Source organism: Lobosporangium transversale (assembly GCF_002105155.1).
Source record: "Lobosporangium transversale strain NRRL 3116 chromosome Unknown BCR41scaffold_27, whole genome shotgun sequence".
Taxonomy (NCBI): Eukaryota; Fungi; Mortierellomycota; class Mortierellomycetes; order Mortierellales; family Mortierellaceae; genus Lobosporangium; species Lobosporangium transversale.
Window position 1 is genome coordinate 428,338 of NW_019029005.1, and position 26,398 is coordinate 454,735.

At 42.4% G+C, this 26,398-nt stretch overlaps 8 protein-coding genes across 8 annotated transcripts; 6 read left to right on the top strand and 2 right to left on the bottom strand.

Annotated features, from left to right (window-relative positions):
* Window positions 1-2,006: 2,006 nt before the first annotated feature.
* BCR41DRAFT_109346 (hypothetical protein) lies at window positions 2,007-3,477 on the top strand. The gene has a single exon (XM_022019370.1). It carries the CDS (start codon window positions 2,294-2,296, stop codon window positions 3,188-3,190), a length of 897 nt encoding a protein of 298 aa, XP_021879857.1. The 5' UTR covers window positions 2,007-2,293; the 3' UTR covers window positions 3,191-3,477.
* Window positions 3,212-4,968, top strand: BCR41DRAFT_372077 (calponin homology domain-containing protein; the record flags this gene model as incomplete). Its single annotated transcript, XM_022026650.1, has 5 exons — window positions 3,212-3,380; window positions 3,484-3,643; window positions 3,861-3,927; window positions 4,450-4,488; window positions 4,651-4,968. 5 exons carry the CDS (start codon window positions 3,212-3,214, stop codon window positions 4,966-4,968), a joined length of 753 nt encoding a protein of 250 aa, XP_021879858.1.
* Window positions 4,969-5,706: 738 nt separating this feature from the next.
* BCR41DRAFT_372078 (kinase-like domain-containing protein) lies at window positions 5,707-7,157 on the top strand (the record flags this gene model as incomplete). The annotated part of the gene is made up of 5 exons (XM_022026651.1): window positions 5,707-5,850; window positions 5,952-5,998; window positions 6,117-6,312; window positions 6,545-6,683; window positions 6,823-7,157. The coding sequence occupies 5 exons, from the start codon at window positions 5,707-5,709 to the stop codon at window positions 7,155-7,157; spliced, it is 861 nt and encodes a 286-aa protein (XP_021879859.1).
* Window positions 7,158-11,877: 4,720 nt separating this feature from the next.
* On the top strand, window positions 11,878-13,969 carry BCR41DRAFT_356892 (hypothetical protein; the record flags this gene model as incomplete). Its single annotated transcript, XM_022024750.1, has 9 exons — window positions 11,878-12,206; window positions 12,234-12,318; window positions 12,444-12,501; window positions 12,558-12,762; window positions 12,876-12,887; window positions 12,921-12,958; window positions 13,412-13,651; window positions 13,769-13,823; window positions 13,872-13,969. Coding segments are annotated over exons 1-9 (946 nt in total), but the record flags the coding sequence as incomplete, so codon positions are not given.
* Window positions 13,970-15,469: 1,500 nt separating this feature from the next.
* Window positions 15,470-16,760, bottom strand: BCR41DRAFT_109424 (hypothetical protein). Its single transcript, XM_022019371.1, has one exon. It carries the CDS (start codon window positions 16,465-16,467, stop codon window positions 15,688-15,690), a length of 780 nt encoding a protein of 259 aa, XP_021879861.1. The 5' UTR covers window positions 16,468-16,760; the 3' UTR covers window positions 15,470-15,687.
* A 2,288-nt stretch (window positions 16,761-19,048) lies between these two features.
* On the top strand, window positions 19,049-19,453 carry BCR41DRAFT_109431 (hypothetical protein). Its single transcript, XM_022019372.1, has one exon. The coding sequence runs from the start codon at window positions 19,178-19,180 to the stop codon at window positions 19,400-19,402; it is 225 nt and encodes a 74-aa protein (XP_021879862.1). The 5' UTR covers window positions 19,049-19,177; the 3' UTR covers window positions 19,403-19,453.
* A 2,073-nt stretch (window positions 19,454-21,526) lies between these two features.
* BCR41DRAFT_397908 (hypothetical protein) lies at window positions 21,527-22,899 on the top strand (the record flags this gene model as incomplete). Its single annotated transcript, XM_022028917.1, has 3 exons — window positions 21,527-22,245; window positions 22,511-22,601; window positions 22,759-22,899. 3 exons carry the CDS (start codon window positions 21,527-21,529, stop codon window positions 22,897-22,899), a joined length of 951 nt encoding a protein of 316 aa, XP_021879863.1.
* A 1,802-nt stretch (window positions 22,900-24,701) lies between these two features.
* BCR41DRAFT_109467 (hypothetical protein) lies at window positions 24,702-26,110 on the bottom strand. Its single transcript, XM_022019373.1, has 5 exons — window positions 26,074-26,110; window positions 25,766-25,958; window positions 25,347-25,610; window positions 24,983-25,237; window positions 24,702-24,854 (listed from the first exon to the last, which is right to left on the bottom strand). Exons 2-5 carry the CDS (start codon window positions 25,766-25,768, stop codon window positions 24,756-24,758), a joined length of 621 nt encoding a protein of 206 aa, XP_021879864.1. The 5' UTR covers window positions 25,769-25,958; window positions 26,074-26,110; the 3' UTR covers window positions 24,702-24,755.
* Window positions 26,111-26,398: the final 288 nt, after the last annotated feature.

Below are 26,398 nucleotides of genomic sequence, written 5' to 3' on the forward strand. Positions count from 1 at the left end.
CTTTTTGCCTCTGCCTCTGCCCATGTCAACTGTGTCTCTATCCATACTAATACGATGTTTCAAATCGTCAAATTAACCACTGATTTTTGGGGCGTTTGTTTATCTTTGCCCAATAGCTGTAGTCAGATCAATTAGACAAACGAATATGAGTGTAAGAGTCTCAATCTGTTTTGTTTATTTGTTGATCGAAAAAATTAAAAAAGGGGGAAAGAGGAGAGAGGAGAGAGAGGGAGAGGATGTTCAAGCGGACGTCGCGTGGCACATGGGAAAAACATGAAGTCTTTGTGCATGGTTGCCAGCCTTTTTGTGTCTTGTGCTATGTGTTTTGTCTTTTGTAGCACAGTTGACGATGCAACTCGTCATTGTCTTTTTTACTTTATTTTTCACATTAGTTTACTTGCTTTGGCAAGGAATGTGGCCCTGCTCTTCAGGAACGGAAACAGTTTTAATTGAGAAGAGTGTAAGTCTGCGCATTGCATCAATTGCGTCGTTGATCATCTTTTGTTGTTCCTGGACCTGTTTTCCCACTTTCCCACTTTCCCACTTTACCACTTTCCCCATTTTGCTGTAAACTATACTTTCGCATGCAATTTATCTCCATAGTCTATTCCTTCAAATGTCATCCAATGAAATGTTACATATGCTTTTGCCTCGCTGGTGGATCTTCAACTCTTGAGATATATTTGCATTTCTGTCCTATTCTCTCTCTCCTCTCTCTCTCTCTCTTTTTTTTTTTTTTTTTGTGCATGCATGCATATTTAACTATCAGCACTACCGTTATCACGAAAAAATTATGCAGCCCATCGAGCAGGGTCATACATTACATATTTGAATAAAGGCCCATTGTTGCACAGGATCAGGAGAAGCTGTTTCATCTTGTCAAGGGGAAAAGGTTCCTTTGACGACATTTGTGACAAGTCCTCTGTTGGGAACGTGCATAAATGTAGAGGAAAAAAAAATGTACTCTGTGACAGGTAGTGGTTTGGATGGTCGCAAGAGAGGGGAGGGGAAGAAAGAGCAGTGATGCAATGGCGACGTGGACAGGGGAGATCCATTTGTTTACACCTTTTTGGGCTACAAAGAAACGGGTACAGATACCTTTTTGCAACTTTGCGCTGAAGTAGAGGAGGAAAGAAGTGGGAAGGGAGGACAAAGGTCCCCTAGCCGGAGATGGGATGGGATACGGAATTAGGAGGAAGCGTAAAACGTAAAGCGAAAAGGTGTGAAAATTGGCTCAATTGCCCTTTTCTACGTAAACACACCATGACATTAGTTATACAACCACGGCTCCTTTTTTCGCGTCTTTCCTTGACGCGCTCACCTAATCTAATCGCTCACTCTCACATCTTTTTTTTTTTTTTTTTTTTTTTTTCGCGACATTGTCATCCGAAGAAGGATTTACGATGTCGCATGACAAAAAAAGATGTAAAATAAGTTTGCCCTTTAGTTCAAGATTAATAAAGGAAATAAAAAAAAAACAATGGAATTGAACCTTTCTCCTTTTTTTTTTTTTTTGTACATGGAGTAATTTGCATGCATCCGTCATCATTGCACCTTGAGGCTCTCTTTGGAATTCGCACACACAGCATACAACATGATACACTAACATTAATGAAAATACAAAGAACATCAGCACATTGCATTATAATCATTGTAACTGTCCTTCATTCTTTCATTCTTTCATTCTTTCATTCTTTCATTCCCTTTTATTTTATTTAATTTTTTTTGTCTAAAATTATTTTCTTCCCTTTTCTTACTGTAATTTTTTTTTTTTACTTTTTTCCCTTGCTTGACTGACACAGTCCAGTAAATAGTCCCATTTATTATTATCGTTTAATCGAGCCAATACCTTGTATCTTCTTGGTTGTAATAACATTCTCCCCACTCCACTTTCTCTCTTCCTTTCCTCTTTTTTTTTCTTTTTTTTTTTTCTCAATAACCTTCAATGTAATGGTCTGCTTATTCCAGCCTAGCCTCTAGCTCTCTGTCTAGCCTGCATTCTCTCTCTTCCTTCCCTTTTCTGTTGTTTGTTTCTTTTTACTTCGTCCTTCTCTGTCTATATCTTTTCTCTCTTCTTCACTCTTATTCTCACTCCCACTCTCACACACTCTTTTTTTTTTTTTTATTTTTTTTTATTATTTTTATTTTTTTATTTTTTTATTTTTTTATAAATATATATATAAATATACATATTTCTTTTTTTTGTATGTGTGTGTAAGGTTGACTTTGCTCCCATTGCAATTACTCCATCTCTCTTTCATTGCGATCCCAACAGAAATATGACACAACAACAATGTACAAACACGCCAACGGAGTAGGAGTGGAGCCTTCTCCTCCTCTTTTTCTGATAATAACAGGGATTCTACCCGCTATGGGTCAACAAGTCCACACCCCCCTCTTCCTCCACCTTCACTCCACACCAGTATGTCTACCACAACATCCAATCCCTTCTCTCATGCACATTCAAGCACAAAACAAACACCAGTACATTGTCAGATATCCCAAATGCCAGGTCCAGTACCAGTACCAATACCAGTACCAGTATCACCACCGCATCTTACTCTCTACTTCACAAACGCAACAGTCACGACCGTCACTCGCTTTTCTCCGACCTGGCAACGGGATCGGTGGCAATCGAGTTGCCACCAGAATGCGCTCAGGTTCCAATCCACATCCACCGCTTTATCGAGATCAATCTCCCTCTCTCGCTCTCTCAGAAACACTCTACTCTCAACGACGTGCTCATCGAGAAAGTAGTGACAGTAGCATCAGTAGTAGCACAACTGGAAACGACTCCACTCATATCAATGATTCATTTTCCCGATCTTATTTGACTGAGGCAGGAGATAATAGTAATAAGCATCGAGCAGTCCAGGTCCTAGCACAACAGGAGAACCCTGGAATGGAAACGGCAATTACTGAGGGGTTTTCAAAGACAAGAGCCAGAGCCTCCACCAGTTCTGGTTACAACGCACGAGATCAAGGACCATCTGGAGTAGCACTCAGTTTTTTGGCCAATTCAGCCTTGTCTGAACGGTTGAATACAACCACAAAAGCACCCTCACCAGTACCATCACACCATCGCTATCGCCACGGACGCAGACGCAGATGCAATCACACTCGATCTCAGTGCCGTCAGCGTCTTCTCCCTCTAGTCGGATTTCTTCACCAAGTCCAAAGCCAAACATGACGTCGTCTATTTCCATACCCAATGTACCAATGCCTCCAGCTCCGCGTTATTCCACAAAAACCTATTCTAGTCCCTACAACTTCAACCTCAACCTCACAAACGTCCCCCGCTAATGCTACTAATCTTTTTACTGCCACCACTGCTCCAGCTACAACTACTTCTATTACTACTACTGCGGCTAATGATAGTTGTATCACGGGACTAGCGCAACAGCCACATTGCCTTCAACCAACTCAACTGGTCCAACAACGAGTGCGCAAAGCAATGGTACTTCTGCTGTTCCACAACGACAGCAATTGCCTCTAATGTGGACGTGGTTGGAAAACGACTACGGGAGCAACAACTTCAGGACAGATTCAAGGCTGCACAGAATTTTATTGAGCGGACAGTGGGTCAGGCCTTGCCTTCAAGCGACCTGCACGAGTCACTGAAGGATGGAGTTATTCTCTGCCGGTAATTGATATTTTGACTATTTTAAAAATCCTAGTAACGTTGTCCGGTATCCCTGCATTTTTTTTTTTTTTTTTTTTTTTTTTTTTTTGACTCCTGTCTGTGCCATCATTGTGCCCACTCTATCCTCTCTCCTTTCTCTTTTACCCCCATTTCTTATGCAAAGTTATTGGATACACTGTGTTTAACCTCACATGTTTCGGTATAAATGATTTTTTAGACTGGCGAATCGACTACGACCGGGCACTGTCGAACAAATCAGTCTGAAAAACCTCCCCTTTGTCAAGGTAAGACCAGCGGCAAAATGGCTGACAGGCAAGCAGGCAATCAAAAGGCGAGCAGGAGTGACATTGCAATCTACAACAACGAGGATAATTATAGGAGTGCACAAAAAATAAGAAAAACAAATATCCCAAAAAACAAAAAACAAAAGACAAAAAACAAACAAAATAGGGCTTGCGGCTGTAAATAGGTAGTATGCTTAGCAAAAAAAAAAAAAAAAAAAAAAAAAAAAGAAATCGACAATCACATCACTGTTCCCGGTTCAGAAAATCTATTGTTTGTACTCAATGACAGATTTTTTTTGGCCTGGGATGAGCTAATGGCAAACTATAAGGCATGCAGTTACATATCAATGCCAGTAACTTGCCTACCGTTCGTGATGTCTTTTTTTTCCTGTCTTCTATGATCGGTCTGCTAGATGCCTATTATAGTTCAATACCTTAGATCTTGCACAACTCATGACTCTTGTCTTATTTTTTTATTTTTTATTTTTTATTTTTTTCATGTATGTTTGAAATGTTGTTTAGATGGAGAATATCAGCAACTTTCTGAACGCAGCAAAACAGGTACAGACGCTTTTTGTGGAGTTAATGGCCGCGATATACATGATCAAGTTCATAATTGATTTCAGATGCGTTAGCATGCGCACACAATGGATGTGATCAGAATCGCTGAGCAGCCTTTTTTTTTTTTTTTTTTTTTTTTTTTTTTTTCTCATTCTTACATAGCTTGGCGTACAGAGTTCAGATCTGTTTCAGACCGTTGATCTTTATGAAGGCAAGGACATGAATCAGGTACAATTAGCGCACGTATGGACATTGCATAGTTTGTGGCAAATGCTTTCGAGTTCATGCTTTAACGCATTATTTTGGTCCGATATAGGTGTATCAACAATTTTGACGCTGGAGCGCGTAGTTGGTGGAGTAGCACGGATAGTAGCCAAAGAGAAGCGTCCTGGACCAAACCCGCTCGTATCATCTGGATCTGCATCGTCGCAAATACCAAAAGCAACAGATAATGGTGCGCCATTAACAAGGATGCGATAAAAGACTGCGCACACACCGAGCGCTGTATCATTGTCGTCATCGTCTTCGATGCGATCCTCATCATCATCCTTTTATGCGGCCCAAATTAAAAAATGGAGGAAGATAGTATCCGGTTTGCAACTGGATATGATCGTCTAGAAATTCGCAGAATCTCTATAATAAGCTAAAAGATACCCGCCATCAAAGCACCCCCCTTGTCATGAACAAACAAGCGCCCTCGCTACCTGTTAAAGCAAAGAGGTCTCCTCGTCATCGTATCGCTACCGTAGGTGACATTGATACAGCAGTAGCGGACATAAGCTTTGGCAGTGACGAGAGTGAAGCTCAATCTTCTTCGCAGCTCGAGACAGCTGAGGATAGACAACGACGCGCGATTTGGTTTTTGGCAGTAGTGGCTCACCTCATTGTTTGAACAGACCCGATCTTCACTTGCTCCAAAGTCAGTTTCAGGACCTCTGTTTTTAGCAGACGGAAGCATATTGACATCATCATCATCGTCGGCAGCGGCAACGATGGATTAGCGCCAGCAGGAGGAAGAAGAAAAGTATATCATTAGACCCTCAGGTTGCGAATGCTGTTATACCACTCCAGGCTATCGGAATGGTTTAGCTAGCCCCAGCAGCCCCCTTGGCTTGACTCAGTCCTCTTCCTACAACGCTATTTCTAATATGACAAACACCAGCCCTGGTGGCTACTCAAATTTGAAGCAACACTCACGGTATTCATCTGAGAAGACTAATGTCACTGCTCTGGAGGCTTGGGATCCCCTGTGTCCTCACGATCAACTACACCAGTGCAAGGCCTTCGAAAGAGCACCATAGCATCGAGCCTGTCCGTGAGGAGCTGGAACTTTGGGAGAACGACGAAAAAGTAGCGACATATGTAAGAAGACCAATGAAAGGGAGCAAGGATATGAAGAAGTGGCATGTTTGGCTTTAATATCGCGTTAACCTAATACTTTTATTTATGCTGGTCATATGTAGAAACTTGGAAACTGTATTGGAAGGGGACAGTTTGGCTCTGTATATAAGTAAGTTGTTTTGTTTGTCTGACACTTTGCTCGGTTATTATTGGGGCCTATTAATCATTATGTTTATTTATATCATTTAAACTAACTTCATACTCGATGTATTTGATAACAATTGTAGAGCGATGAATATGGTGACAGGCCAGATGGTTGCAGTGAAGCGGATCAAGATCGATGGGCTGAAAGATGAAGAACGGGACATGTTGATGCAGGAAGTAGATTTATTGAAGTCACTTGCTCATCCATCAATTGTCAAGTATGAGGGATTTATTAAAACAGAGGACTATCTCAACATTGTCCTGGAGTTTGTTAGAACGGTTCGCTCTTGACAACACTCAAATCCTTTGGGGCATTTCCCGAAAAGCTCGTAGTCGCATATGTGGTCAAAATCCTGGAAGGACTTGTTTATCTTCATGGCAAAGAGGTAATTTTATTATTTTGTATTGAAAGTAGACACTGAATGTATGATTTGTGTAAAGTAGTCTGAAATGACGCAAAGGAGATTGTCTACTGATTATATGGTGGGTTTTTATTTTATGGCATTTTTAGGTTGTTCATTGTGATCTAAAGGCTGCCAACATTCTCACAACTAAGAATGGAAACGTGAAGCTTTCAGATTTTGGAGTATCTCTTAATCTCAAGGTGAAGGAGTCTGACTTTGGTGCTGTTGCTGGAACACCTAATTGGAGTATGTTGATCGAATGCAATAGTCGTTATTGGATTGGCCTTTACAAAGCTATGGGATTGTTTAATTTCCGATTACATCTTGTCCTTCTCTCTCTAATATCATTTCCCTTTTTCTTCCCTTTTTTATAAATTTTCATTAGTGGCACCGGAGGTGATTGAGTTGAAAGGTGCCTCACCAGCCAGTGATATCTGGTCTTTGGGATGCACAATCATTGAGATGCTGACGGGACGGCCTCCTTATGCAGATCTACTTGCAATGACAACTTTGTTCCGCATTGTAGAAGATGAGCGACCGCCATTGCCCAGTGACGTGTCTGCAGACCTATTGGATTTCTTATGCCAGTGTTTTCAAAAAGACCCAGCGTTGCGGCCCAGCGCAGGAGATTTGGGTCGCCATGTTTGGATTAAGCGTAATTTTGCAGCAAAGGTTAGCATAGGACAAACATTTTGCTCGTTTCCCATTGTCAATTTGTAAAAACGGCTTGGTAGTCTAATGCGAAAAGGTTATCTATTTATTCCATTCTTTCAGGAACTTAAGCCTATGGACAGTTTACCATTTATGAAGCGTAAACTGCTGGAGCCAAAGGAGAGAGTCCTTGCATCAACGCAAGAAGAAGGCAAAGAAAATGGAGCGGCTGCTAGAAGGTCTCTAACGCCACTTGGGCTCTCTTCAGGAACAGCTACAGGGCCACCACCGGCTGTATCTCCTAACGTTCCACTGCAGGCAAGTGGAAGTGGCGTAGCACTCGACGAGGAAGCGTTGACAGTGCTGGTGCATTTTATGCTTCTTCGACTGTTCCAGCTCCGACCGTTCTCCATGATCGGTATCAGGAAATGAACCGAATGAGCGGCAAGGCAACCAATCAGCACCAGTTTGTTAAGAGTTCATTTGCAAAACGTAATGGAGATTTCAATTATGTTGGAAGCTGTAATATCTTATTGATACGTACTGTTCCTGAATATTCTTACTGATGCTACTTTCTTTTATTCTATAACCTCTTAAAGCTGTGGAGTGTAGATTGTGCCACGATCACGTGAAGAAGCAGGCTGTAATCTGTCAAGGTAAAGTCGGTGCTCAATAGAATGGCTTATAAATGTGAACATGGCTGGAGAGATAGAAATGGTGCTCATTTTTTTTTTTTTTTTTTTTAAAAAAAAAACTCTCCTTATGACTCCTTAGATTGCAGTATGGTATTTCACCGAAAATGTCAGTTCTATGTCGGTAATACATGTTTTCCGGGTCCACATCTCTCTTATTTCCAGTCAGGCACACCTGTTCCATCCTTGCCCAACCTGAAAGTACTAGCGAATGGAAAAGTCAAAGGAGGCAGTCGTCCCAGTTCCAGGGCTTCACAGTTGAATGTGGATGACCGATCACGATCCGCAACTCCTTCTCAAGGTCTCTCACCACGACCCTGTCCAACACCTCCGCTCTCAATTTTCAGCAAACGTGAGACGACCACAATCAACGAAAGCTCAGAGCATAGTAGGTTATTTCCCCTGTACCTCCACTGCCATTACCTCAGCTCCCCTTGACTTCTGTTCAGCGTACCATGTCCCCTGAAGGGTACCTGACCCTGCGGATCCATACAACAGTCAGAATCAGATTCAGGGCCAATCAATGCGACCACCAAGCCGCCAATGCGATAGCCCTACATCACCGACGTTTTCAGGACTCCGCAACTTGATTTCAGGAGGGGAGGAGATTCTCGTTCAGTAAGAAAGGCACATCTGCATCAAATGCCCATCCACTCCCAACGCCACCTACGTCGTATAGCTCTAATCCTACGCCATCTGCTGTCGCTTCTTCCACTGTACATGTACGACAGCAGGCTGGGACTCCAGACTCTAGCAAGACACCTCGGCAACCTCCTACGACACCACCAAAAACACTTCCTGTCCCGATCACAGGCAACAATAAAACAATAAAGTTAATTTGAATGACTCCGCGGGCCGAAAATATCGTGGGCGTCTATATCATCCTGGGCCTGGACCGTTGGATCCATTGGATGATAATGACATTAATGTGATTGGCCATTTCAGTCGAAGCCATCAAAGACCAACTCGATCAATATTTTCTCTACAAGTGCGCCACCAGTTTCATACGGACTATATGGCGGTAGCGGGAAGAAGGTTAGGAGCAGGAGCAGAGTTCTGGGAAGCCGCCATAGCGCGTCGTCGTTGAAAAAGTATGGTGACGATGAGTTTGATGGAAACGATGAACAAGAGCAGAAAAGAGTGGACAGCGATGATGATGCCGAAATGGCCATGATGGCATTGATGATATGGAAGAGAGGATCTGGAAGGGATGTTAATTCCTTCGTGGCTAGAACACCACGTTCGAGTGTCGATGCTGGACATCCTGTTGTCGTTACTAACGGTGTGGACACCTCGAGTCAATAGCCACCAATCCTTTGGCCAGGCATTGAGTCATAAACAAATGCAGCTAAGCCGGGAGCCACCGTCGCCACCGCCACGACTACCGCGATCAAACATAGCCGCTTATCACCAAAATGATTTTCCTAGGCCTCACTCAGGCGCAAAGTCACCAGCTATGCGAAAGTGTCTTCAGCAAACCCAACAGTCACAACAGCAACCTTCACTTTCTGGTGGTGGACGCAGTCAGCTGAATAGTGGATACAGCTCTTCTGGGTCCTCTTCTGCAGCGTTGACGTCGTCTTATTCGTCAACTCAATCGAACAATAGCTCGTCTGCTTCATCTCTGGGTTCGGTTGCAGCATTGCTGGAAGAAGAAAACGGGCGATGAAGGAAATTCAACAGCAACAGTATCATTCTGGAGGGGCTCGGTCCAAGAATGCAATGCTCAATGTCCCCACAGGATTTCATTTGGCAACACAGCCTCGAGAGGCTCATCACGTAGGCATTCGGACCATGCTCAACCGCTTCTCGGCTTCAAACAAGGATCACACAACACGGTTATGACCGCCGCTGAGTGTGCATGACAAAGAAAAAAGAAAAGGAGACACAGCTGTTGCAACAACATCGCGATATTTCCAACAAGAGTCCATTAAATGCATATAATAACATCAACAGTATGTCTACAGGAGCAATCAAGCACCAGATCCAAGCTCCTACACAATACCAGCAGCTTCATGGCCAGGCTCTTGCTGGAGTAAGATCAATTCATCCATTACAGCAGCAAACATCAGACACGATTGCCAGAAGCACGGATGTCGAACTCAACAGAGTTCGATAACATTGTCGGGCAGAGAACAAAGTTTGCTCAGGGGTATGAATTGAGCCACCACCAACTTGAGGCAGCGAATGGAACATTATTACAGAATGCAACAAACGCATGGAGAGCTTCATCACCTGGTGGGATCCATTACTCAGCAGATTCCACTTCTTCATCTACAATTTTACCACCGTCGTCTTCATCACATGCCAATGGTTTGGTAGGAGGAGGAGCAGAGGCTGCTTTGTCGGCCCTCAAGAGGGGTCGTAAGGTCATTCGGCGAAGTATGGGTGCAACTCTTGAGAAAGAGCACTGGGATTAAGAAACCAAATCATGTCCCATGACGAGCAAAAAAAAAAAAAAAAAAAAAAAAAAAAAGATCGGTATGGGCATGATATGATGCCATTTATTTAACCAACATTCACCATTCCATTCCAGACTGGACATCAATTAATATCTATTGTACTAATACTTGTAATGATAACGATAATGATAATGATAATGACAATAAAAGATACATTTCCTTTTTTTTTTTTTTTTAACTAAGAATTGGATAATTTTATGCTCTAGTTTTGTTTTTCCACATAATTTCAATACCACTATTTTCGCCTTTAACAGGATTTTGATAGTCAGCAGAAGAAGAAGATGCTGATGCTGATGCTGATGCTGATGCTAAAGATGATGGATGCCGGGTATTTTCCTGTTGTTGTTCTAATAGCTGTCTTTCTTTTCCTTCTCTTGCAGTCCGTCCGGTGAATTCTTGCCATCCTTCATTCACCATCTTCTCTTCCGTCTCCTCCTCTTCTTCTTGATAGTTGTCAATGTCGAGGGATCCTGTATGGATGCTGAGAGGGTTTGATCTGAGGTACCAGTGTTTAGGTCTGTATCTGTACCTGTATTTATCGGTCTAGAGTGATCTGTCAAAAGTGATATGAGGGGACCTTGTGATGATATTGATGGAGCATCTGTGGTGGTAGTAGCGGTAGACGACTGACTTGCATGATGATTCTTTTTGTTCTTCTTTTCGATAACATGAAAATCTTTGCCTTGACGACGTTGTTGATCCAATGCTTGGGCACGTTTTTCATCGACGACCTGCCAAGGAACAAATGCAGGTGCTGCGACAGTGAAGACGGCCCCGACCGCGACAGTGAAGAAGAGTGAAAGAGTGATTCGCTGTCGCTGCAACAGCGTGAGCGGTCGCATTATTTATTCTTTCTCTCTCTTGTCAATTTGTGTAAGAAATGGATATGGGGCTCCCGATAAAGAAATGTAGAATGGGTTTTTATATCCCGGTTGGTTTTGAGTGTCGTGTATAAAGTAAATAAGTATGTTATATAAATATTTTTAGCTGATCTGAATCCTTCGGAGGTTTCCTGAATTCTTTTTAGATCTTGCTTTGGTCAATGATTCACTCAAGAAGCATTGATGAAATTAGCCTAGTGTTTCGGTTTTTGTCTTTTTGTTGTCTTGAGAACTGAGCAGGATGATCCAGCGATGTTGGGGTCAATGAGAGTAATTTTCTACTTATTACTTTGTAACTTGAAGTGATGCCGGAGAAGAGAGATTGAAACTGGATGCCATGTGTCATGTGACTAGATCATCAACCACAATAGTGAAAAGTGAATGAATGTCTATCAATATTGATAAATCAAAACGTTATCTGTCCTTAAACAATGCATGTATGTATCTTTCATTTTAGACATTGTTCTATGGGTATGTTGTTTAATGGGCCTTTTGTTCTTTCTCCAACGGACTTGTTCTTCCTTCGGACAAAGCTTTCTTTATCTCTTACCTTGCCAGGATAGTTCTTATTGTTTTCGAAAGAATGTGTGCTTTGAACTTGTGCGGGTGAATGAATAGCCATGGCCTGTATTTTTATCTTGGTTGCACACATTAAATTCACCTCTCTGTTTTCTTGGCAGGAATGATCTTTTTTTTTTTTTTTTTTTTTTTTCTTTCGCTAAATGGCATTCTCATGAACTTTTATAATTCTATTATTTATACTCCTCTCTCCACCTTCTACCTCGCTCTTGATAAAAAAAAAAATAGAAAAAAAAAACTCATTCACGTACATTCATATTCATATTCACATTCACGTTCACATGTTCATTGTGTTCTGTCATTGAACGTTTTTAAAAGAAAAAATTGCCTTGACAAAGAAAAAAAAAAAATGAAACTGTCACACAGTGTCCTCTCGTTTCCTTTTCTTCCTTCCACTCGTCGTCAACGCTTTCGGCGGCAACTACTTCGTATGAAGTCCTCTATTCAACATACTCTCTTTCCCCCCTTTATCTTATCCACTTCATCCAAACTATGTCTGCTATTGTATTGGTTTACCCTGTGAATCCACAGAATGCGCGCTGTAAAGGCTCTTATCGATACAACAGCAACGATAACAAGTTCGATGGAGATTGCAGATGCTACTGTTCCTGCTACAGTAATAGCAGCAGCTAATACCAATTTGGAACAGCAACAACAACATCAACAACAACAGAAACAGCAACATCTTCACTACTACTTCCTTCCTCGACGCCCACGTTAATAATCCCACTTCAATGCCAGGATTGTATGGGTCCCAACAACACCAATATCAATAATATGACTTGTTACAAAAACACACGTGCATTCCATTACAATACCTTTGCGACAACAACAGCTTCCAAAACGCCTGTACAGATATAGTAGATACCCAAGACCCCAATGATGATCAAGATTATGATAATGGTCCGATTCTCTGCCAGGATCAACTCTGTGTAGCAGCCAATTTCTTGCCTCTACCTTCGCCTGGATCAGGCAAGATGAGTCGAAGCAGTAGCTCGGATTGTCTGATAGGCAACTATTACTCACTCTTTGGATCAATACCAAGTACACTCAGTCTTGTGTAGAAGCATCCATAATTATTATTATTTATAGTAATAAGAACCAACGGCGACGTCAAGTAGCGTGATGGTGTCAAGCGTGGAATATTTTGTTCAAGGATCTTGCTTTTTAAAGCACTTTGCCCAGGTTGGATTGTCGACCACCGTTTGTATGTCAAAGGACGGGCTTGGATCAGCTGTACGGGATTTGTGTCGATGGTTCAGAGAGGACGGAGCGGAGATGGCGGAGGCAGTGGATCATCACCAGCTGGAGGAGCGACCACAAAGTATTCTGCACAGGAGTATCTTGTTCAGGGGCTTTTGATCGGATATGTTGTTTAGCGTTGGGGATTGGACTCGGAGTCGGGTTTTGGGCACTATAAGCGGAAACGATTCACATCACGATGGATGGGTCACATATGTGAACAAACAGGAACAGCGCGTACACTTCACGGTTACACTACGACACGTGCTCGATCTCGTACTCAAGCCTGTGATTCTTCTGCTTCTGCCTCTACTTCCGCTGCTACAGCTACTGCCTTTGCTTCTGCTTCTGTTGGCGATAGGGCAAAAAGTTGGATCTCATCTCTATTGGTGTCATTGTAGGGGAAAGCGACCATTACAAGAGACAGCCAATTCAACTAGGATAACCCATTGTCGTTATCGTCTTAGCTGTTGTAGCAATGGATAATCGCGATTCCATAGCAGAGTCTATTATTACCCAAAGCAGTGATATCTTTGTGAACAACAACAGCCGCAATAACCGATGGCGTTGGCGATGGGGCGTGCCTTCACTCAATAATAATAGCAACACGGGGTTTATGTTTACTAGATGTTTTGGTCCTGGAGGAGCTACTCTCTATCCAGAAATGGAAACCGCCCCCATGTATCAGAATGGACCTGATCTTCCGAGTTATCATGCAGCAATGAAGGGATTGCAATGAACACAATTCATAGTGGAGAAGGAGAAGGAGAAGGAGGAGAAAGAGAAGAAAGAGGGGAAATAGAGAATAATAGTCTTCAAACAAGTCCAACGACACAGAGACTTACTCGACCAAGATCTGCATCTGGCACAACAGCAACAGTAGCAGCAAACGACAGCGACGACAGCAGCAACCGCATCAACGTTGAGATCAGTTGAACCAGAAATGCCACCACTAACTCTGGTCAAGGCGTTTGATCAAGAGAATGCCCAGGCAAGTTGCGCATGTAGTACTGCGCACAATGAGGGTAATGTCATGGCTGTACCATCTACTTCACACCCACGCCCTCCTCCTCCCTCCTCTTCTTTAAGCATAAGTCGTTCTGTCTCTCAACAATCTCGGCAGTCTCGCGGTCTCAGTGATCGAGCTTGTCTGCAAACTAAAAGCCTGACAAAGAAATCAGAGAAATGGGAAATTTGGAATATAGTATAATAATTAGATACCCTGTTGGCTTTTTTTTTTTTTTTTTTTTTTTTTTTTTCAAGAACAACCATCTGTCTTCTGTAAATATAACATCTGTACATATTCTCAAAATATAATTTTAACCCATCATTTAGAATAATTTTTAAACCATCATTATTATTATCATACTATTATATATACAAAATGAGTTATGGTGATCGCTACTATTACTTGTAAACACTTTACTATTTAACAATGTTAATGTGGTATCAAAGATTCGCAGTTTTTTTTTTTTTTTTTTTTTTTTTTCTTCACCGACTAGAAGCAATGGCGACAAAGATGGCCAAAAAGACAAAGCCAAAAGTCAAAAGGGAGCAAGCGAAACTAGCCTTACTAGGGCCTGGGATTGACTCCTCCGAGTAAAGATTAAAGAGTTCCGGCAACCTTGGACCTGTCGAAAGCGCAAATGTCTCGACCTCTGGCCTCAGACCATGTAAGACTCGAATGACTGCCCTTCGTTTGCGGAGGCTGATAGGAAATGAAGATGACCATCGAGGGTCATTGGGGGATGATTCAGAATGCTCGTTTGGGTGGTAGGAGGGAGGAGGAGGAGAAAGGCGACAGATTAATGTAGCCTTGCTGTGTATTTGCGCGCAATGTCATCATTGCAGCATCCGCAGCTGTTGATTGAGATTGACCGCTGCTAAGGGGGTCTGCCCCTAAGGATCTGCTTGTTGCCCTTCCCTGTCCTGCAGGTTGGATATCACTGACAGTGGATCTTCTGATCTGTCATTGTCGGGGATGATCCAAACTTCTGCAACGGGCCCGCCTTTGACACGCTGGCCCATGACCAAGAAATCATCTCGAGCGAGAGTAAATAGACGCCTTGCAGGCGTTTCCGGCACTGAAGGCATAGTATAATTTATTCCTGTCGTTGCTATTCTAGGGGTGAAGATGTTTCCTTGGCCTCGATTGTGCTCTTGGCCTTGAGAAGTAATGCTTTTAAGGCCATCAAAGCGCCCAAAAGCTGAGCTATTTGCCTGTTCAAATGGTGGTGGCGGTGGTAACGGGGTTGTGTGCTCGAAATCGGCCGAACCACTCGACGAGATGCTTGCGTGGTGCCACATTCTTCTCGCCAAGCATAGTGTTGTCCACGAATGCGCATCGATATCTCCATGGATTCTCGATAAGACGGCTTCAAATCCAATGAAGATTTTAATCGCTCAATCAGACTCATCCTTTTCCCTCTGGATCGCTGATAGTAGTTGCTGTTGCTCCTGCCTTTGCTGAAGCTTCTTTAGCCTTCTCTGTTCTGCCTTTTGGCTTTATTCTCCTTGGAATAATAATCCAGCCGTGTCCGCCACCACATGACCACTCTCCATGTGAGCTTTCTTGTCGACATTGTTGAAGATTGGTATCATGATGAATTGACCACCAAATCCATGTCTGTGGATCTTCAGCTATACAAACGCGAATGAGGGTCTTTTGAAAATTCAGATGTCAATGCGTTATTGAATAGGTTATTGTCACTGCCATTACGATTAGCCTGATCCAGTCCTAGGCTCAATTGGTGTGCCAGGATCGTATCCTCCTTTCACCTTCGTACCCATCGTTGACCTGAACATGCTGAACCGACGGCAGGGGCCTCGCGTTTATGGATGTTCGCAGTAGTGATGATGTTGGGGATGAGGGTGGCGGTAATGGCGTTGGCACCACCACTGTCGATGTCAATATTGGTGTTGCCAAGGACGAAGGATTTACCTGTAGTTCTGACCCTGCGGACGCTTGGCTTGTGTCTGCTGAAGCAAGAACTTCTTCTGTGACATCTGCTATTTCGACCATTGCTGTCGCCCCAAAGAACGTTAAAGATGCTGATGGCAAAGGTCCTGATATTACTGAAACTGTTACCGGCGCTGCTACTGGCACCTCTGTTGACGGAGAATGTGGTCTAGGCGCGGACAGTGGTGACATGTCTCTGATATTCCCCTCTCCACTTACTGGAGCCATAGTCCTTAGTACCGGTAAAGACAAAGTATCTGTGTTTTCCAAATCATGACTAGAAACGGAGGAAGCATGTGTTTGCGTATTGGCCAATAAGGCTGTAGTCGCTGCTCCAGGGCTACGCTGATCAGCAGGGGTCATTCCCTCTGATTGTCGGACTGGCCCACGCCTACGAGGTGGCACGTACCGTCGCGATCTCGACGCTGGTCCTCCGGGCCTGTTCAGCGGCGGCGGACCGCCTCGGATGTGTCCAGTAGCCACCCTCTCTAGACCGCTCGATCTTTGCACCCGATCATTGTTAATGTTCGTGTCTGAAAGACTTCGGTGCTGACTGGCATCCATATGATTGAACTCAATAGCTTCCTGTCCGGGTTGTCGGTCCGCTCAGCTACAACTTCATAGGAGCGACCTGAATCGTGCTCATTCTGCAGTAGTTGATGCGAATTCCGGATCTGTGATGGATTCTGAGGCTGTAGATCCCTGACTGTCATAGGAAGCTCTGTGAGGGCATTAGGGTCAGATTGGGCAGGCTGAACGTTGCGATAGTAAGGTCCGAAGTGATCCCTGCAGATTATGATTACGGATGAAGCGCCTACTGTTGCGAGTTCTTGGAACTAATTGTGTTGATTTGCCAGATAGTTTTGGATCCATCAAATAGCATAGATATTCGATTGTATCTTCGACCCAATACTCTAATGTCCAAGCACCTTGTTGAGAAGGTGAGCCTTCTCTTACTTCTTCTCTTTCTTCTTCTTCTGCTTCTTCGATTTGTAATGTCTCATCTTGTCTCTGCTGTAAATGGGTAGGCTGCCCTGGCCCACAAGGCCCTGTCTGTGTCGTGTTTGAGTTAGTGTTAGCGTATGAGTGGTTGCAGGGTGTGTGTGGCCAACTATATTCGATGGAATATGCTGCCGCCTGACTTCATAGTCTAAGATTCCACAAGGCTATAGCTCGGGATCACAACGTAGGTTGTACTCTGATCCTCTGGAAGGTTGAATGGTAATGCGGATATGGGAATGGGGATATATCCCGGAAGCTCATCCTCCTCCAGAAACGGTCGGCGATATATTGGTGTGGGCATGGGTGCGCGGAAGTAGTTGCTACTGCTATTGGTACTGCTGGTGCTAGAGGCCCCTGATGATGTATCATCTCCGTTTCTATTGCATACGTTTCGTTTGCACTTTTGAGGAAGCGAGGTTGTTGTTGATTCGACTACAACGGCCCCAGGGTGAGGGCTAGGTCCTTCCATGTCATCACGTTTTGTTGTACGTAGGCTGGCGGGTAAAGAGGCAGCGAAGCCCTTGTGGTTATGTAATATTGATGGTTGCCAGTGTGCTACTGTGTTTCCTTCATGAATGAGGGTGCACTCCTGAACTGGCCTGGTGCTCTGACTTTGAGTGAGATTGATACTGATGAGGATACCATTTAGACGATGACGACTCTGGTTGACAATTAGAAACTGTTATATTCATTTTCAGATCCAGAAGCATAATATGACCTTCTGGAAAAAGTTTAGTTGACGTATTCGCAGAGGAGATGGTGGTAGCGGAGTCTCATCTGTATCCAACGAAATGATAAACGCCGTCGTAGACTGGGCTAATGCTTGTCGGCTTCGTAATCCATTGTTGTTACCGCACGTTCAAATTTTATTGTTCTGGTCACTTAATAACGCTTAATTTTGCTTATGAACCCAAAGTTTGTAAGAGTACAGAGGAAACAAAAGAATTCATAGAAATTCAACGCTCTTTTTTTTTTTTTGTAAGGAAGAGGCTAAAATGATGTTGGCCTGTCAGCTCAAAGTGATTGCTTGCTACGACAAAGTGATGATGAGCTAAAGACGGTGGTTTAGAGGACTTTACACGTAACGACTTCTTTGACCACAGCAAAAATTGATGGTAAATAAAAAAAAAAAAAAAAAAGGGGGGAAAAGAAGAGGAAACAGTTCCATGCACGGGAGAAAGAAGAGAGCAAGGAAAGTAAGTCTGAGGAGACAGTGGGAGACAATGGGGCTTCAAGAATTGGGAGGAAGAAAGGTGGGAGAGTGAGAAAAAAGAAAAGTAACAAACGTGCAGTAGGACACAAAGTCGAGACAAAATCCCCATCAAGAGAAGACTGGTAACAAGCAATTTACCAATGAACGAAAAAACCAGTTCCTTGTACAAAATTGCTCTCATTGATTGGCGAATCTCCAGATAGGCAGTAGGCACGAGTATCCACACCATCAAATGGCAAGTGTTGTGTGTAACGGTCCAGTAAGAAATACAACAAAGAGGTGAAAGTCCTGTGATATTGAGGCATGTGCATGTCAAGGGTATATCTAGTCGAATTGAATCGTGTATGCGTAACTGAGGGTCCTTGTTAAAAAAATGAATCGTGTGTGTGTAAAATGGAAAAAGGGAATCGAACGGTTTATAATGAGCCATGCTTAACTATGCAGATCAAGGTTTTCTTCCCACGCCACGACATGGTTGTCAATGACGGGGGAACAAAGGTAAAGTGGATAAAAACTAGATGCTGAAAGTCATGGAATAAAGAGAAACTGATTGTTTGTACTCGGATTTTTTTTTTTTTTTTTTCATCCTGTTTCTTTCGTATTATTTTAACAGGGTCATTGATCGTCTTTTCAAAGCAATTCTCCCCTGATGCACATCTAGGAGGGGATTGATTTGAATCTAATGAAGTATCGCGTGCTTGGCAACATCAACCAAAAAGTAATACTGAACGCCCATTCCCATTCAGACGACCCTTGGGATGTTGGACCTAATAATCATAATTCTATCATCTTTATCACATAAGAAGACGTGTATGTGCTTAACAATTCTACCGTCATTTTTTTTTTTTTTTTTTTTCCGCATTGTCCCAGCACACACCATCAGAGAGATGAATCCATCAGCATTGGCCAAGAGGAACAAGATAGATCGCGCGGGAGATGATGGTGTTACATGTTTGGCTCTTTAACTTGCATGTGCATGAGCATGAGCGGAGATGGAGATTAGTCCCTTCTCTCGAGGTATATATTATTTTTAATGTCATTCATTCTTCTTCATGATCCATGACGTTAGTCTACCCCCGTGGGGTAAAAAGTAAAAAGGGGGTCGAGAGGAAGAAAGGGAAGGTGATACAATGGGCAATGAAAAGATGTTTCGGTGGGATTGTATTGTCTGTGTCATTCATCAGGGCTTCGGGAAGTCTGTTTTTGCACGATGTTCCTTCCTTCTTCCTCGTCATTCCTTCATTGATTGTGATTCAACTTGTCGTGCTCAAGCTGATATTGTGAATTAATAGAAGAGGATCTAAAAGTAAAAAAAAAAAAAAAAAAAAAAAAAAAAAAAAGAAAAAGGGTCGTTGCTCTTTTTTTTTTTTTTTAGTTTTTGAGAGAAAAAGGGGTAGAGTGAGGATGAATGATGGATCATGCTGATGCCAGGCACAGTTGTCAAACGTAACAATGCCAGGGCAGATGCTTCTGGACGATTGCTTTTTTTTTTTTTTTTTTTTTTTGGCGGGAGAAGAGTTGAGAGGTTTTGCCTGTGCTAACGTCTATGCTTATGAATATGCCGATGCTTAAATGCTTATGCCATTATCCATTGTCCATCATCTGTTTATACAATCGTTGGTGGATTGAGATGCGGTAGCGATAAGTTGATTGAGATGAGGAGCTGAAAAGAGTCAATGAAGATGCAGAGAGAAAATAAAAAAGGATCGTCATGAACCCACAGGAACATGGATGTGGATAATTGTGCAATGCAATGCCCTTTTTTGTCTTTTACCTCTTTTACTGCCCCCTCTCTTCCTCTCTCTCTTTCCTTTCCTTTCCTTTCTTTTCTTTCCTCCTTTTCATTCACAGATAAAACTTTTTCAACCTAACCTTTATACATTCAACTCTGATCTTGTCATTCACATCACTCTCACTCTCACTCTCACTCTCATTCACTCCACACCCATTCAATTCAACCACTTTTTAAAAAGACTTTTTTTTCTTCCTTCTTCTTTTAGCCCGCTTTCAACACCTTCTCTTTTGCTCTTCTTTGGCCAATACACCGCGGATCAACGCGACGTCTGTTTCTCCTTTACTTCCTCACTGTTTCTCCTCCTCCTGACACTATTACACTTTCCCGGCACGGTTTAGAAAACCAGACCTCTTCAACTTTCTTCTCTATTCTGATTGCTCCGCATTTTACAGTTGTCGGTAGCAACGTACTACTACTCATCTACACATTCCCAAAGCAAGCTTTCATTGGATAGACAGATCGACCCTTTTCCCATCCTTGCCTAAACTCATACATCCTATTATCCAGTCATGTATCACTCTATGGTGCAGGGTAATGAGGAGATAGAGGATCCACGTTGGAATGGTAAGTAACGTTTTTTTTTTTTTTTGCTAATCATTTATTCATCCATCATTTATATGGTTATATGGATAACGTATACTTTGGGTGCATGCGCGTGCGCATTGACGAATGTGTAAGCAGCGAATGCTTATTTTTTCTGCACCGTCATACTGCCTCCTTTTCTAGGCCAAAGTCATGTTCCTTTTTTCTTTTTTTTCTGTTCCTTGTTCCTTTAAACACAAACACAAAACATAAACAAAACCCAAACACAAACTATGACATGCCTTGGGTCACATACCACGGATGCAAGTGCACTGTTGACATGTGCAGTGCCTTTCGAAGAGAAAAATAAAAGAAAAAGAAAAAAGTGCACGCGGTCATCTTTCAACAGTAAAAAGCAATAGCAACAACAAACAGCATCACATAAGCCGATGTTTTTGACTATTTTTTTTGTGCGTTGGGACCAATGGGGTGATGGGCTCTTTTAACTTTTTTTATTTTTTATTTTTTAAATTCCCCTTTCGCCTCTTTTAAACTCTCTCTTGTACTCTTTTCTCTAACCATGTTGCTCTTTGATATTCCTTTTTGACTCTTTTGGCTCTTTTGGCTCTTTTGGCTCACTTTCCGTGGTCTCATTGTGCAGAAGTACTGCGGTTTACAATTGGCCAAAGCCGTAACAACCGCTCCTCCACTTCGCTTGCCTCCAGAGCCGTCACGATCTATGAGGACGACGAAACTTTGCCACTGTTGTCTTAGTGGGTTAATCCCCACGCGTCGTCAAGTCGCGCAATGGACTAAACAGCATATGGAAACGGCAGGCCGTGCTACTGGTTCTTCCTGTCTCAATTGTAAGTCAGTTTTAGGTTATTTAGCGCTTGTCTTTTTTGTCTGTTCCTGAATTACCTTCATTGTTTTCCATACACATTCATATTTACACATGATCTCCGATGACTTCAAAAAAATTGCTAAATCCTAAATTCTTATGATGTGTGACAATAGGTCATCATGTGGTGTTCAGTGCCTTTACGTACCTATCCAGATGAGCCAGAGGATGGAGGAGGAGGCAACACCACATGGCCTTGGGATGGCTTCCCCTGGAACCCACCTCACCAGGATCAAAACGCTACATTGCAGCCCTCTTCGCTTATCGCAGCAGCAATAACAGCTACTGCAGGAGGTGTAGCAGCAGGATTCGATGGTGGCGCACTATCAGCAAACCTATCAAACCTATCAGCCAATCTCACCAACATGCTTCCAACGACGCCTCCACAACCGGCAGTGTTGATCAACTTTTGGTGGTTTTTATGGTTTATTATGGGTTCTACAACGCCATTGGACTACTGCTGATTACCAAGATCTTTAACATCTATTCACTCAACTGGTGGCCCAAGGCCCTCGGTGGTCTCACATCCTACTTCATTTTCTGGCTCTCAACACAACTCATGGGGATCTTGGTCTATTACTTTACTGGACTAGAAAGCTATCGTCTTACCTGGGTCTTCCTCACTTTCTGCACCATGACTATGCCACTCCTTATTGCGTTCCTAGTCATCCGTTCTGAAAACCGAAATGTATATCGACATTCGCTCACAATGGCTCAAAAGACATTTCTCTCAGCTTCGTCGATCGAATCTCGGATTCCAGCTTCTTATATCCGCTTCCTATGGTTTTGTGTCGCCCTCGCTATTGCGCTCAGCACCATTGTCACAGGAGAGATGTATGCAGATCAGTTTCAGGCACCACGGACGACTCCGCATACGACAATTGAGGACTGGTGTATGTGTATTCGTGGGTGGGGACGATTTATATTTTGGATGCCATCACGGATTATATCGTGGAGACCCGAGTTCGTTCATATCCTCTATCGTCGATCTTCAAGCTCTATTATTTCATGATCTATTTCATCTTTTTATCGGAACCTGTTTGTACGTCTACGATCCTATGAGCAATTCTTAGTCATCCAGCTGGCCTCATCCTTCTGGGTCTGTATTTTTTCACCCGATTTGTATGACACATACCGTCTACAAGAACTTGGTCTATTTGTTTGGGATCACAAGGACGTATGAGGAGTACAAACGACAGGTCGGACGTGGATTGTTCTTGAGAAACTTGGCAGAGAATGTGACAATGTTGGCGTTCTTGTTATGGGTAAACATTCTGTATTATGGACCCAATGCCAAAATTTACTCGTATTTCCAATTCAAGGATCAGAATCGAGGGAATAACCGTGATATCACGGTCTATGCTCATTGGGAATCTGGGCTAGTGAGCTGATATCTAATTTTATTAACCGGACTATCTGCAGAAGGTGGATGGGACACCATGTCACAAAGGAGGCCCTCAAGATTTCAAAGAATACCCTGAGCTGATTGTTGTCTTCATCTTGGTCATGATTCATATCCTACAGGACATGTTGCTCTCTTTACTGGATCTCAACTTTGCATAGATGACAAACAAGCGTGACTTTTTAACTCGTTCGCTTGCCCTTCTTTCACTCTTTTTTTTTTTTTTTTTTTTTTATTTTATTTTATTTTTTTTTTCATGTGTATCTTCTAAACCTTGTATGTGTGTATTTTTATTTATTATCTATTATCTCTACCTTTGTATCTGGTGGGAGCTGGTCTTTCAGAGATTCAACTCTACACTTCTTATTCTCCCAATTTGTAGGTCCTATTTTCCATTATGATCCATGTGGCATTTTATTTTATTTTTTGGCATGTTGTACTTTTATTTACTATTTCACACAACCTATCCTTCACCCTTTGTCTTCGTTCCCTCAAATCCACTTTAACACGTCATCATCCTTTGCTCCTTGTAGTAAAAGTAAAAATAATAGTAATAATAATAAAAAAAAAAACTTTTTTTTTTTGTAATTTCATCATACTGCGTAGTCAAAGAAAAAATGTTATTAGAGTGTCAAGTAAATATCACTGGGGGTTAATACAGAGACGTGAAACGTCAAATACATGATGCAAAGTCTTATTAGTCTAAAAAAAAAAAAAGAAAAGAAAAGGAGGCGCTAAAATGCGCGGTATATGCACTTATTTTAGTTGCACATGTGTAGAGGATAGTGATGGTGATTGCTTTCCTTGCTGCTGTGGAGGCAACAGTGGCTGATCAAACATAGTAGCTAACTTTAAAGCACCGGCACCGGCACCGGCACCGGCACTCGGAGAGCGTGGAGACGAAGAGAGAGAAGAAATGGATCCTACTATTCCTGGACGATTCAGAGAAAGAGAGTTGCGCTGGATATGCATCTTACTGCCATGAGGACCATCTGTGGAACTACCATTGCGAGGTACCGAATGGATTCCACGCTCTGTAGCCCTAAGTGATACTTGCCGAATGGGTGTAGAGCCATCGCCAGAAGGATGGGCCCAGTGCTCACGTCTCTTGATCTCGGCCAGAGCCTGGACAAGGTTACCATAGGGACCAGAAGCGCCAAACTGTTGGCATTCACATGCATATTGTAAAGCGCCTGTTGTTGCTGTTGGCTCAAGGAAGAAGTCTGCTGCTGCAATGAAAGCTGGTGCTGCAGCTGATGTTCTTGCGGTTTTTGTAATTGCTGTTGCTGTTGTTGTTGCTGAGGAAAATAAGATGCTGTAGTAGTGAGCGGGGAGCCTGTAGGGTTAATCAGACTAGTGACGCTGTTATTCATACCGATACCTTTGCCACCACTCGGTATAGGCCGTTCAAGTTCACGACGGAGCCAGCTCTCGAATTGGCGCGGGAACGCCCTCCAAGGGGTGAAGGTAAGAAACTACCAAGGTCGATACTGGAGCGTGCACTTCTGGCCCAAGCCTCTAAATCATCTCACGAACCCATAGGCACCAAAATAGATCACTGCTAGATCAACGCCCACTTGTACAACACAGAAAAAACGCCATGACCCCCAAGAGGACGAATGGAGTCATCTTTTCCAGCGGTAAGCCTGTAAACAGAGAATGCAGATAGCGATTAGGAAACGTGAGAGATAGACGATCCGTTGAAATTTGTCATACGTCCGTAGGTTGATCCATTTGAGTAATGAGTTGCATAAGAAACGAGGCCGCAGACAACAAGGAAGTATCTGGTCAAATCGTAGTCTGTAGCACGCTCGAGGAGAGATCCCGGACCAGAGGCTCCTGCAGCAGATCGCCGCTCAATTGGGATTTCAAATCCCAATGCAAAAATAGTTTTCTGATAGATCCATGAGTGACAAGGCTACGTTCGGTATGAATCGAGCAGCAGCAGCATTCGAGGTCAAATGAGAAGAGCCTATGGTCATCTCTGTGATATGGTTCTCTAGTTTATAAAGGCGGATCAAATCCAATGCGCCTGTTCCACCAACACAATACAAACATGAAATGGCAAATGGAGATATGCCCAGAGTTGAGAGAGTGTCGTTGTCTTGTGAAATACCTAGATTGATTTTGTTGAAAATGAACTTGATTAAACAACACGCGGCTTTTTTTTTTTTTTTTTTTTTTTTTTTTTCCCTTTCTATTGTTATTAAAAAAAAAAAAAAAAAAAAAAAAAAAGAACCTTACATCTTCTGAAAAGTCGTCAAAATAGATCCACCATAATGCATACAGGATCACTGTGGTTAACAAGAATAAAATCCTAGAAGGATCCGGAAGAGGATTCAAAATAGTGTGTGGGTGAGTTAGGTAATTTTTTCTAATTCTTCTAATTAGGGGCCTAAGAGGTAAGAGATATAAAATTGTTTCACACATTACAAGAACGGGCTTGTTCCCCTTGTCCAAGAGCTCGTGCCAGCGCCCAAGCCTATAATCAATGATATTCTATATTGGTTGGAAGAAGAAAAAAAAAAAAACATCGTAGCCATAAATCAGCACGCCTGAAAGCTTTTTTTTTTTTTTTTTTTTTTTTTTGTGATTATTGCTGTATTACCTCTCCCAAGACAATGATAGTAAACAATGCAAATCGCTCTGGTAGATGGCTTCCAGCAAAGGTGACAGATGTGCGTCGTCCAAACGCCACTAAAACTATAATTTCCACAACAATCGTAAAATACCACATCACGTAGCGCCAGGCCATACTGTGTACGAGCATTGAGAGTCCCCAGATCAACATTGCCAAAACATTGCTTCCGATCTGTAACCATAGCGGTGTTAATGATTTCTTGGACCGATTCTTTTCGAGCCCAGTAAAGGACTACGGTAACGAGATGTAGTAATAAACAAGTTTTTTTTAAAAAAAAAAAAAAAAAAAAAAAAAAAAAAAACCTCCCATTGTCAGTAATAAAGGAAAAAAAGAAGAAAAAAAAAGGTGTTAATTGAATGACTAGGATGAAAAGACAATTCTTTTACCATTGCCGTATTCAATAGCCAAGACGCCCTTTAAAACAATGTAACTTCCAATAAATCCGGTCGAGGTACGGTCCAGATGATCGACCGAAAACGCTCCAAAGGAAATAAGCGCACAAAATTCAATCAGCATTGTAACTTTTGTAAACAGATCATCCATGTCAAATCGAGCGGCCCAAAACGTTTGACCTGCCCACTGTACGTTAAAGAAATAAAGAGTTTGTAACGCATATATATATTATAAAGCAATAGCAGAGCAACATTACTACTCAGGAATATAAGCAAGTATTTGTTCGGATTAAAAGACATACCGCCCACCACATGATAACGAACCAGCCAATGTAATGACCAAGTGCTCCGCTCCCAGTGATAGGATGGCTGTGTGTAAAATCGGTTAAATTGGCGACAAAAAGAAGATCATAAAACAACTCTAGAATAAAATAAATTAATAAGTTAACTTAATAAAAGCCTAATATTTAGCTTTTTTTTTTTTTTTTTTTTTTTGTTTACCTAGCCAACTAGCCTTTGGATCCTCAATAGGCATCAACGATAAATCTGTTGTAGGTCGTCTTTGGAAGGATAAGAGTGGAAGATAAAAGAATATGGTCATTCACGAGTCAAATACTCATCAGTTAA

Coding starts and splice junctions, on each gene's coding strand:
- BCR41DRAFT_109424 (XM_022019371.1), bottom strand. CDS start 16,467: ATGGATGCCAGTCAGCACCGAAGTCTTTCAGACACGAACATTAACAAT.
- BCR41DRAFT_109346 (XM_022019370.1), top strand. CDS start 2,294: ATGTACAAACACGCCAACGGAGTAGGAGTGGAGCCTTCTCCTCCTCTT.
- BCR41DRAFT_109467 (XM_022019373.1), bottom strand. Junction 25,238..25,346: donor CTATCATTGTCTTGGGAGAG/GTAATACAGCAA, acceptor CAACCAATATAG/AATATCATTGATTATAGGCT. Junction 24,855..24,982: donor TTGACGACTTTTCAGAAGAT/GTAAGGTTCTTT, acceptor AAATCAATCTAG/GTATTTCACAAGACAACGAC.
- BCR41DRAFT_109431 (XM_022019372.1), top strand. CDS start 19,178: ATGACGTTAGTCTACCCCCGTGGGGTAAAAAGTAAAAAGGGGGTCGAG.